Source organism: Gigantopelta aegis, chromosome 6 (genome assembly GCF_016097555.1).
Source record: "Gigantopelta aegis isolate Gae_Host chromosome 6, Gae_host_genome, whole genome shotgun sequence".
In the NCBI taxonomy this organism is placed as follows: Eukaryota; Metazoa; Mollusca; class Gastropoda; order Neomphalida; family Peltospiridae; genus Gigantopelta; species Gigantopelta aegis.
The window spans coordinates 101,024,402-101,037,022 of record NC_054704.1 but is presented as its reverse complement, the minus strand read 5'-3'; the positions used below and the strand labels follow the sequence as shown (position 1 = coordinate 101,037,022).

The 12,621-nt window shown below is 36.6% G+C and overlaps 2 protein-coding genes across 3 annotated transcripts in view; one reads left to right on the top strand and one right to left on the bottom strand.

The window, feature by feature from the left end:
* Positions 1 to 572: 572 nt before the first annotated feature.
* LOC121375102 lies at positions 573 to 9,206 on the top strand. The gene is made up of 7 exons (XM_041502342.1): positions 573 to 627; positions 3,327 to 3,464; positions 4,111 to 4,266; positions 5,469 to 5,597; positions 6,240 to 6,350; positions 7,116 to 7,271; positions 8,303 to 9,206. Exons 1-7 carry the CDS (start codon positions 574 to 576, stop codon positions 8,555 to 8,557), a joined length of 999 nt encoding a protein of 332 aa, XP_041358276.1. The 5' UTR covers position 573; the 3' UTR covers positions 8,558 to 9,206.
* LOC121375101 (cell cycle checkpoint protein RAD17-like) overlaps positions 8,706 to 12,621 on the bottom strand; it is a 34,071-nt gene continuing 30,155 nt past the window's right edge. For both annotated transcript variants that reach the window (XM_041502340.1, XM_041502341.1), the window contains exons 17-18: positions 11,702 to 11,759; positions 8,706 to 9,657 (exon numbers count right to left, since the gene is read on the bottom strand). In XM_041502340.1, coding sequence (XP_041358274.1) covers positions 9,465 to 9,657; positions 11,702 to 11,759 — 251 coding nt within the window. In that variant the 3' untranslated portion in view covers positions 8,706 to 9,464. The remainder of the gene's footprint in view (positions 9,658 to 11,701; positions 11,760 to 12,621) is intronic.

Below are 12,621 nucleotides of genomic sequence, written 5' to 3'. Positions count from 1 at the left end.
ATTGGTAAAAGAAAACAATTATCTCCCATCTCCATTCTCTTATCAATACTTAAACCAAGTGGAGGGGGAGGGGATGCGTCCCCCTAAAAATATTCAAGTCTCCCCTTTTTCCTTTTTTTTTTGGTCCACTATAGGGATGCCCTTCTAGCAAATTGGTCCATGTGTCCATTTCTCGTTAGTCCTCCCGCTTATATCCTGTAAATGGAATATAAGTATCCATGGACTATGAAGAATGAAGCAAAATTAAACTAAATGATGATTATGATGATAATGACGATAATGATGATAATGTTTGAAAAGTCTTTATATATTATTTAAATGCATGGAGGCAGCCCTGTCCGATTCGCTGGGGCAGCCTAGTCTGATTCGCAGGATAGCACATCCCACGCCCTTAGATAAACCACTCATGGTACATCCACATCCAAATGCGTCTTAGCATCCACTGAAAATCTGAAATGGAAACCTCCCTATTTGAAATATTCGCGTCCGGGTCCTACCGCTGGCTACACCAACACAACGGTGGTTATAACTTGAACAAAACCCAGCGAGTTGTCAGTCGCAACTGACCCGGACATGGCGAGCGACATGGCTTCGCGTTTGTTTGCCGTGTTTTTCAGTTTATCGCAGGTAAGTGGAGTTTATAAGTTTTATCTGTCACATCATCTAATCATATACTCATTATCTGGAGTTAACAAGAACGTTCTATACTGGCCATGGCAAAAATAATCATCATGAGAAATCATTCAGATTCAGTCGCAATCCCAGAATAGAAACTGGAAACCCATCCCAATCAGATACCCTTTTTAAAATCAAGATATGCCTATATTGTTTGCTGTAACCAGATTTTATCACTTCCTTTTATTTTCATCGTTATTTTCTTTCTTTTATTTATTCATTCTTTCTTTTATTTATTCATTCTTTCTTTCTTTTTTTTTTAGTAATAACTACGGATTTATTTATTTTTCTTCCCAAGCGTTTTAATATAATATTAAAAAAATAAACTAAAATATTAAAAATACCAGCCGACCAACTGAAAGCTAAAGTAAATTTGCATTTTAATAAAAAATAAAAAAATGTTTAAAAGATGGCCTGTTGTCTTTTAAATGTCTGATAATTTATGTAATGTGAATTTTTGGTTTTGTCAAAACGTCTCAAGCCTGGACATTATTTATAACAAAACAAGGATGTATACAGTCGAACCTGCCCTTATATAACAACCCTAGTATATTATAGTATATGTATGTCGATTCAGTATACAACTCACATAAAGAAATTCATGTCAACAATAATAAAAAGAGTCATTTGGCTCCAGATCTCGTAAACTGCACTCAAAGTATTTTTTGTTTATTGCATGTTTATATAATTTCTGTTATAAGTACCTACCCAAATGATACATAAATCAAGCTAATATCTAAAGAAATATGGATTACAAACACAATGTGAATAGAAAACCTCTACGTATTTGTGACCCTGGCCTCACCATCTCGGATGTATGTACATTATCTCGGTCTGTCTGTATTCTAGTTCCAGTGCACCACGACTGGTATACCAAAGGCCGTGGTATGTACTACCCTGTCCTCTCTCAATATCTGCGTGGTCCTTAACCTATGTCTGACGCCATATAACCGTAAATAAAATGTGTTGAATGCGTCGTTAAATAAAATATTTTTTTCTTTCTGTCTGTCTGTCTGTCTGTCTGTATCTCTGTCTCTCACGCGCGCACACACGAACACACACGCGCGCGCGCGCACACACACACACACACACGCGAACACACCCGCGCGCACACACACACACAGTGACACATACAACAGGCACTTGTGCAGGGCGATCCAGGGTCGACAGCCCCATGCTCAAAGCCCCCCCCCCCCGGAGGAACATGACTCGAACCCTCCTAAAACTTCGCTCGCTAGTCTAGATCCCCCTCCTAGATCCTCCTCCCCTGCTTAAGTCCCTGCAAACACACGTAAAACAAATATATAAACAACAATATTTTAACAAAACTCAAAACTCTCATGGACAACTTAGTTTCAACTATTGTTAATCAGACTCTGATCGCAGTTGCATATAACACACACACCAATATATTTTGGGACAGGGACGGTTAGTGTTTTATTATTTTTTAGCTAACAAATTAAAGCGATATAACTTATCAAATGGCTCACACAGTTATCACATTTTTAAAAAGAAAATTTCCGCGACTTATTTGTCGCAAGTTACGGAAGTAATTTAGAATTTGAGAGAAAGCTCGTTTCATCATAGTCCTATCACGTATATCGGAGCGCTTGTAATCGTCGTAATACCAGTCACGCATGTCTTTGATTATTTTCAAACGCCTTAAAATAACTTCACCTATAAAAATATATTGTAAACACACGTGTAGTCTTAGTTTTGTACATGGATAAAATATTTACTCATTTTGAAGAAACTGCACTAGGTAGACGATAATTAGATGTAAACTAAATTTTCATCCGCCTATTTTATTGTTGTTAACAGGAAAGAAAATCAAATTTAAATAGGTAACCAATAACAACAAATGAGGGTAATATATATTCTAAGTAGAAATGAACAAAAGTTTTATAAAAAAAAGTTTAATAACACCACTAGAACACATTGATTTCTTGATCAACGGCTATTGAATGTCAAATATATGATCATTATGAAATATAATTTTAGAGGAAGTCCGCTTCATTTCCCATTGGACAGATACATCCAATATGCTCTTTCCCACGGACATAATAGCATATACTGCGGCATTTGATACACCAGCCCTGGAGCACTGTTTGGAAAACAGTTAGAGAGGGGGTTCGACCCTATGACCAACGCACCTCAGGCGAACACTTTACCGACTGAGCAAGACCCAGCCCCAAATGAAACAGAAAAACATCCACGTCACCCAAACATAATTTACCTTAAACTTCACTCGTTAGCAAGATACGATTTGAAACGAATCGTTGTAAGATAAATGGTATATCATAACTACTCATGTTCTATTCTCTGTATATTATATATAAAAGGTGATGTTTTAATTATTTATCCTTTTAAATAACTTGTTAAATTACAAAATGTATGAACTAATCATATGTTCACAAAATTACTAAACTGTATTCTTTTTTCACATACCTTTTTTCTTTTCGACAGCCACTATATAATTATACCTTTTTGGTGTATTTAGCCAAACTGTAAGTATGGTCATCTCTGTGTTAGCGCACTTGATACTTCGCAACCACATTTTCAAATTCTATATCTACGTTGTATACACAATGGTAGCATTAGAATGTATATAAAAATGTTGGGATGTTCTTTTATTTCTTTGTTTAATACAGGTGTTATCTGGAATATCTGCACAAATAGACAGAAACGGAATCGCAGTACAACAAATCGACCATTTCCTTATCGCAGTTAATAACCTGACTGCGACAACAGCATTTTATTCAAAAGTTTTTAATAGTCGCATTAAGGAGGTAAGAAAACCACTACAGTGAGTGTTTTTTTCTTATTGTAACCAATGTTTAGATATGTAGGCTAGAGTATTTCTTTGAAAGTTACTAAAAAGAGGCTAATTTGAAGAAACGTTTATTAATTAAATATTAAAAGTTGTAGCCACTTTGTATAAACATTAGCAATTGATTAATTTGACAAAGAATGTGGCGCAAATTCCGATTGCCAGTATAGTATATCATTTGCATTCACCTGGATTTTTATTTCACATTTGATATTATATCAGTCCGATTAAAACATGTGTGACTGGATGTCAATATTGTGGGATTGACTGTTAGTTTATTTTGTTTAACAACACCACTAGAGCATAGTGATTTATTAATCATCGGCCGTTGGATGTCAAACAATTGGCAATTTAAACATATAGCCGTAGAGAGAAAACTCGCCACATTTTGTTTTCATTAGTAGCAATGAATCTTTTATATGCACCATCTCACAAGCAGGAATCTAGCACATACTACAGCCTGCGATATACCAGTCGTAGTGCACTAGTGGTGAACGAGAAATGGCCCACTGGGCCCACCAACCGCGATTTACCACTGTGCTAGTGCCGCTACTACTCTTTATGCGTTTTCTTATTTCTGTTCATTAGCGTGTTTTCTATTACAGGGTAATCCCGTGGAAATCTATCTGGGACAGGCACTGGTCAAGGTGTTCCAGACAAACAGCGACTTCACCCCTCGAGCGAACTCCCCGACCCCTGGCTCCGCCGATGTGTGCCTCGTCATCCGAACCGATTTGACGTCGGCCGCGCAGTACCTGCAGGTAAACATCGCGCATATCAGGTCTCTTTGTTTAGGACAACTGAAACTATGTCAGGTGTTTCCCCACCAGTCAAACCAATTAACACACTTCCGACACCGTAATTTACTAAAGCCTGACGTTCAGCTTGTTGTCACGTCGATGGCAACAAGAAAGCTGTGGATGCAAAGAAATGTCCAGTGCTCTACAGCAGTTTTCGGTAATGTAAAAAGTAATTAGGCCTACCCAATTCTCTCACATATTAAATTAAATCTACTTCTGCATAGTAGCAAAAAAGGTTAAATGCAGAGAGGTGCATACCTCTAGCACACTTTGCCTATCAGGGACCAACAGTAAATATTACTAATCCACGAAGCAGAGGGAAATATCGCTAATGCTAGGCTAAGACTAGCAACTGCCATCAGAAAGTTGGCCAACTCGACTTACGAGTGAGCTCAGATTTTACAACTAATACGACGAGAATCGAGTTGTAAGAGTGCCCAGACTAGCAACTAGAGAGTCGTAAAGTCGTGACAACAGAAAGTTGGACAACTTTGTGCTGGCAGTTGATAAACTTAAATTAGCATAAGACTCCCATGAAAAAGAAAGAAATGTTTTATCCAACAAGGCTCTAAACACATTTTTATTTAGTTATATGGCGTCCGACACGTTACATATTATTTAAATGTTATTAAACCTGGGTTTTGAGGATATGCAAGACAAAGAAAAAGCAAGTAGGAACCAAGGGAACTCAAAATATCGTTCCTACGGGCCTGTAGAATACCACATTCGTGTAAGTTTGTTTTGTTGTCAAAGATATAGTAATTCTGAGATATAGTTTTAGAGAAAACCCGCTATATTTTTTCATTAGTAGCAAGGGATCTTTTATATGCATCATTCCTCAGGCAGGATAACATACCACGGCTTTGTCGTGATGCACTGGCTGGAACTAAAATAGCCCAATGAGCCCACTGACGGGGATCGATTCCACACCGACCGTGAATTAGACAGCGCTTTACCACTGGGCTACGTCCCGCCCCTCGTGTCTATTAAGTGCCATTTATCTTACAACTTGTTTAAAATCGTATTCAACTCGCTTTTGCTCGTTATATAGGTTTTGAAACAGCTCGTTTTAAGATAAATGGTATTTAACGGCCACCCATGCAGTATACTGTATTTAATATGTGATAACCGTATGAATGATGAGGTTTCTTTGATCTGTACAGGCCATTAACGTGACAGTCATACAGGGTCGTGGTGGTCGACCCGGCGCCCTGGGTACACTGCAGTCCATCTACTTTAGAGACCCGGATGGAAATCTTTTGGAAGTTGCCAATTATGAAAATGAACAACAAGTGAGTAAGGGTTTATTAACATTATTACAAAGATTAGACTTAGTTGGGAGCCGACTTAACAACGCCCCACCATTCCCTTGACTGGTGTTCTTTTGCTTTCCTAACGTTTACATATCGTTTTCTTTTCATTACCCATCTATTTGTATGTTTAAAAAAATAAAATTATACCATTTGTTAGATTTATTTATATATATATATATATATATATATATATATATATATATATATATATATATATATATATATATATATGTATGTTCTCTGGTGGCACATAATGGTAGCTATGAGAGTAATTTATGCAAGTAAAGTTCCGTTCTTTTGGCAGAACAGTACAAGCTTGTAGGAAAAAGAACAATCTCAAGTGGGAGTTACAGCCATATTTTAATCTTTATTTAAATTTTATATAAAACCCTCGTACATTTTCATAATCGACTGGCGGGGACACCCCCCTCCCCCGGCCCCTACAATTGGCCAACTATATTCAGTATCAACGTCCAGTTATTCACCATCAGCCCTTTACCCCTCCACACCTCATAAGTTATATTGGGCAATGACAAGCCGCTAATTGTGTGAGGAATTTAACTGTTATATCTGTAATGTAATTGTATTATGTTACCGTCTACTTTCTATTCTTCTATTCAGAATGCTGATGTTAGTCGTGGAATCCAAGTAGATCGCCTGGATCATTTTGTAATCACGGCAACAGACCAAACATCAACCATCAACTTTTATGACCAAATCTTTAACGTTCGTGTGGGTATATAGAAACAACTTGAAATATACATTTTGTCAATCATAATTTCTAGCTTCTGTATGATATGAACTGAGCTATTTTAGAATAGCAGGCGTGTGTACAGGAAATTCTGCAGGGAAGGGCTATTTACAGTGGGCTCGAGTCATGCTATCCCGGAAATATACTGAAAAAAAAAAAAAAAAAACGGGGTGAAAATTCGTTTGGAATAGGACCCATGCACCCTCCTGGCTGATCCAACATTAGCTGGTCATTTCTATCAGCAGCAATATCTTTCTTGTATGCTCTTAATACAGACAGGGAATTAACAAAGTATAAACTACAGTGCGAATTTTTGAACTGTCGAAAATGTACAAATTGGTTTTACGTTATTGGCGCTCATAAAACTAATAGCTACTATTGTTGACATTCAATAAACATGTACCTAGTCTAAAATAACCACATGCAATTAAAACAAAAAAATAATCAGAGACGTCTTCTCCAGCTACATAAAAAGATAAAGTAGTGATATTTTTACGCCAGTGCAACTGTCCTCCGCTAGTTAGGCCGTTTAAGAGTGTTCTATGTTTTGTATGTAGCAGACGAACTGGGAGATCTTCCTTGGGCCCCAGAAGATCAACTGTCCTCCGTTAGTTAGGCCGTTTAACAGTGTTCTATGTTTTGTATGTAGCGGACGAACTGGGAGATCTTCCTTGGCCCCCAGAAGATCAACTGTCCTCCGCTAGTTAGGCCTTTTAAGAGTGTTCTATGATTTTTTTTTTATGTAGCGGACCAACTGGGAGATCTTCCTTGGTCCACAGAAAATCAACGTGCACCAGCTGGGCCGGGAGTTCTCGCCTCACGCAGAACCCGTCACAGTCGGAGCAGCCGACATTTGTCTCCTCACGACAACCAACCTCGCGGACTGTATCAACTTTCTTCGGGTCAGTTCTCATTTCTATTCAGATATACTATTAGATCACTGTGTGATGATAAATGATGGATCATCGTTAGAAATAAACCAAATAATAAAAAGAAAAATTGTATACCATCCATTGGTTAATATTTAAATATTTACACACACACGTTCGCGGCATCTCTTTACACAAAAATAGAAAGACTAAAATGATGTCACGCAAATGGGAGTAATAGATTGGACTCCCATCGATATACTTATATTATATATACCAGTGTTTGACGGGTCATAATTAAGGTTTGGCGTTTTTCATCCGTCATCTGCATGTATCAATTCATGTAGGATTATCAAACCTTGCACGCAATAACTTGAGATGACGGTATGTCCCATAACATAACTAGGTCACTGCAACCTACTTTTCAGATTACTGCAGATTATAAGAAAATCCTTGTCTGGCCATACTTTCCTTGTCAGTTGATATAGGATTATCAAACCTTGCCTGCAAGTACAACTTGGGATGGTGGGTTGTGTCACCGTGATCTATTTGTCATGAATTACTGAATATTAAAGGAAATACTTGTCTGGGTCATATTTTCCTTATTACTTGATATAGGATTATCAAACCTTGCACCAAGTACAACTTGAATGGCAGTGTGTTGTGTACCAATACTAGTTCACTGCGACCTACTTTTCAGTTCTAGATAATACTACTGTGACCCCTGTGCCCCCAATCCGCTAATAAAACCAATGACACTTTATTGGTCAATTATAAGGGAATTCCATGTCTCACTCCTGAAATAGTGAAATAGCATGATTAATAGGTTCAAAGACCACAGAGTAACTGGAAGGCATGTAGAATATGCATGAGGTAATAACATCAGTGGCTGGACCAAGCCAAACGATTAATCCATCCTACTGTACAAATTTCACAATTACAATCCAGGTTATAAATATAACACTTGCTTTTACTAGGTCGCCCATAGTTTTCTTTGTTCTAGATCGCCAAGAATGGGTTAAATATAGCAGAAATCTATTTGTATATCTTGTTTCCTTTTACAGAACTTGAACATATCCATTGAGCAAGGCCCTGTGTATAATTCTGGGGCAACAGGAACCATCAGATCCATCTACTTCAGAGATCCCAATCAAAACCTCATCCAGCTGGCCAACACGGTGGGCAACAGACCAACAACAAATGACCCGCAATATCAGGGGAACACTCCGTCCACAAGAAGTCCTGCAGCCAAAGTGTGTATATCTGGACATACTATTGCTCGATTCATATTTCTCATCATAGTTTTATCCATATTTTAGTAAATTTGCAAAAAATTTGCAAAAAATAAAACTAATTATTATTAAAAAAATTTATGCTAGCAGTATTGTAATACAGAAGGCTAAGGAAGGAATTTCAAAATACTATTAGATATGTACCTGGAACTGTGAGCTAAAATAACAGTTACTCTGCACTGTACTTGTTTAATTGGTCAATGCTCATCACTATCGATGTTTCTCCATTATAAAAACAGTAGATTACATATGCATTATCAGGAATCAAAACAGGTATAATGACTGGTAACTCATTTACAGGTTACCACAAAAAACAGACCTGGTATACAACAATTTTATCAAGTTTACGATTCCCATAATTTTAACTATTAAAATCCTTTAAAACAGATTATAGTTCAGGACAAAATATTCCACCTGACATGTCATTCTGTTCAAATGTCGGTACTGTAAACAAATAAGCAATTTCTATACACCAGTTTCAGTTAATTGAATAGATTATGCAAATATACTTCATGTTGGTTACCTAGCTAAAAATCATGAGAATTGAGTTCCTTTTACATAAGGTTTTGAAATATTGTCCCATAGTACTATATTAATCATTCATATCACAATTCATGTTGTATTGCTACTTGTATTGAATTCTTATATGTGAATAAAACACAACTGGTCAATGGTATGTGATGGGTTTTTGTTGTCATTTAATTAGATGTTATTGAGAACAAAGGACAGTTCTTGACTTTACTGTCATTACCTCCTGGTAATCTAAATGAACAATCTTAATTTATTTCAACACCTAACTACTTCAATGAAGTTGATGACTCAGATTAAAAGATGATGTTAAATAACAAATCAGACGATGTTAAATAACTGTTGCTGATAAATTCCATCAGTATTGCTGTTGCAGATTCTAAAAACATTAAACACACGTCAACATTTAGTCATCAAAGTCTTCAATAATGATTTCTTCTTCTTCCTCTGGTTGAACTTTAATTTCATTTTGACTGTTTGTAATGAAGTCATCATCGTAGGAGGTACTTGAAACAGATGACTTTTCATTGGTCAGCGGCACACTACAGGTTTCTGCCTCCTCCAATGAAACCACATCTTTCTCATCAAGCTTTTCTGATCTAAAATAGAGTAGACACAATACGTATATTAGCTAAACAATGTAAATCCAGTGATGTACAAAAGTGAATAAAGTAAAGAAAGCACTGGCCAATCCTAATCAAATGACCTACAATGGCTATATCACAGGCCAACAGTGTCTGTGGGCAAATGCAGATGAAATATCTATTTGGTAAGAGGTATACTGGTATTGGTGGCACAGTGGTTAAGCCATTGACCTTTAGCCCAGTAAGTACTTGGTTCACACTCCGGTACCGGCTCTTGACCCATACAAGTTTTAATGGCTCAATGGAGAGATGCAAGGCCTCTACCCAAACTTTTCTCTCACTAACTACTATCCCTTTGTCCTGCACAAACAACTGAAGTGTATGCCCAGGACAGCATGGTTGAACCGTAATTGGATATAAGCTACATGAAAATAAAGTGTATACAAAAAGGAGTTGCATGGAGGCTGTGGCCATTCTGTCTCACCGTGCTGAAATAACCCTATGATAGACACTAAACAGTCGTAGTTAAAATGTGACAAACTAGGCATAAATATAAAGGATAAAGAGAATAACTTCAGGATAAAGATATCCGACGTCATTAACTAGTTATTCTCTATATATATATATATATATATATATGGGGGGGGGGGGGGGGGGGGAAGAAATCCTAAATTGTGTAAGTATAGCCTTATAAGAAGTTTGTTTTGGTTAACGACACCACTAGAGCACATTGATTTATTAATCATCGGCTATTGAATATCAAACATATGGTAATTTTGACACAGTCAGAAAGGAAACTCACTACATTTTTTCCATTAGTAGCAAGGGATATTTTATATTCACCATCCCAGACAGGATAGCACATACCACGGCCTTTGATATACCAGTCCTGGTGCACTAAGGTGATGTTAACTAATACCACTCACTATGTCCCGCCTCATTATAGCCTTGTTAATGCCAGAGAAAATGAGTTGGTTTATAATAATTTACTAAGATGACACTAAGGTGATGTTAACTAATACCATTCACTATGTCCCGCCCCATTATAGCCTTGTTAATGCCAGAGAAAATGAGTTGGTTTATAATAATTTACTAAGATGACACTAAGGTGATGTTAACTAATACCAGTCACTATGTCCCGCCCCATTATAGCCTTGTTAATGCCAGAGAAAATGAGTTGGTTTATAATAATTTACTAAGATGACACTAAGGTGATGTTAACTAATACCATTCACTATGTCCTGCCCCATTATAGCCTTGTTAATGCCAGAGAAAATGAGTTGGTTTATAATAATTTACTAAGATGACACTAAGGTGATGTTAACTAATACCACTCACTATGTCCCGCCTCATTATAGCCTTGTTAATGCCAGAGAAAATGAGTTGGTTTATAATAATTTACTAAGATGACACTAAGGTGATGTTAACTAATACCACTCACTATGTCCCGCCCCATTATAGCCTTGTTAATGCCAGAGAAAATGAGTTGGTTTATAATAATTTACAAAGATGACACTAAGGTGATTTTAACTAATACCACTCACTATGTCCTGCCCCATTATAGCCTTGTTAATGCCAGAGAAAATGAGTTGGTTTATAATAATTTACTAAGATGACACTAAGGTGATTTTAACTAATACCACTCACTATGTCCTGCCCCATTATAGCCTTGTTAATGCCGGAGAAAATGAGTTGGTTTATAATAATTTACTAAGATGACACTAAGGTAATTTTAACTAATACCACTCACTTTGTCCTGCCCCAGTATAGCCTTGTTAATGCCAGAGAAAATGAGTTGGTTTATAATAATTTACTAAGATGACACTAAGGTGATTTTAACTAATACCACTCACTATGTCCTGCCCCATTATAGCCTTTTTAATGCCAGAGAAAATGAGTTGGTTTATAATAATTTACTAAGATGACACTAAGGTGATTTTAACTAATACCACTCACTATGTCCCGCCCCATTATAGCCTTTTTAATGCCAGAGAAAATGAGTTGGTTTATAATAATTTACTAAGATGACACTAAGGTGATGTTAACTAATACCACTCACTTTGTTGACTGACCATGTCTCGTAAATCTACCCATTTCTTGCACAAAAGATATCTGACCTGAAAAATTGACAACCACACGAATACAATTAACATAAAATGGTGTTAAAGATGTTTACAACATGACTGTGATTATTTGGAATGATTATCCAATAGTTATATATTTTTTAAACATTTAACAATTTACAATTATTTGTAGCACATTTAAAAACTACACTAACACCACCACTAGAACATATATTCTTAGAGAGAAAACCCGCCACATTTATCCATTAGTAGCATGGGATTGATCCCACAGAGTGGTACCAAAATGCTCTTGTGGTCATTGAATGACAGAAAGGTTCCTTTGTAGACATCACTTCATGTTTTGACTTTACTATAGTTTGTCACTGAATAGCCCATGTATTTTTCGTGCTGGGGTGTCGTTAAACATTCATTCATTCATTCATTTTTGTAGGCATCTCGCCACTTGTCTCATGGAAATGACGTCATTCAGCCACGCCAGGGCTCGGCCACCGTCCAGAATGCTCAGTTTATGTGTTAGTGGCATGGTTATCTGAAGCCAGATAACAATGAAACTTACACCCTCCCTAATACGACATGAACAGTGTTAAAGGTTAAACATACAGCCAGAGAAAAACTGTTTTGGAAATGATGACATTAGATATTATTTTATTTTCAATAAAGGCTATTTTTTTTTTTTTCAAATAATGAAAATTAAAATAGCTTTCTGGAGTGTTTGTTTTTTTCAAAATAGAAAACACAATTAAATATAAATATAGCAGCAATAAATCTTAAGATGGATAGAGTTTGGCAACCAACAGCTATTACACTAAAAAAAACTGCAAAACAGAACAACAATGAAACAATAAATAAAAGGAAAAAGACCAAAAATGTCGTAGCAACTGGGGTGGGCCAATAA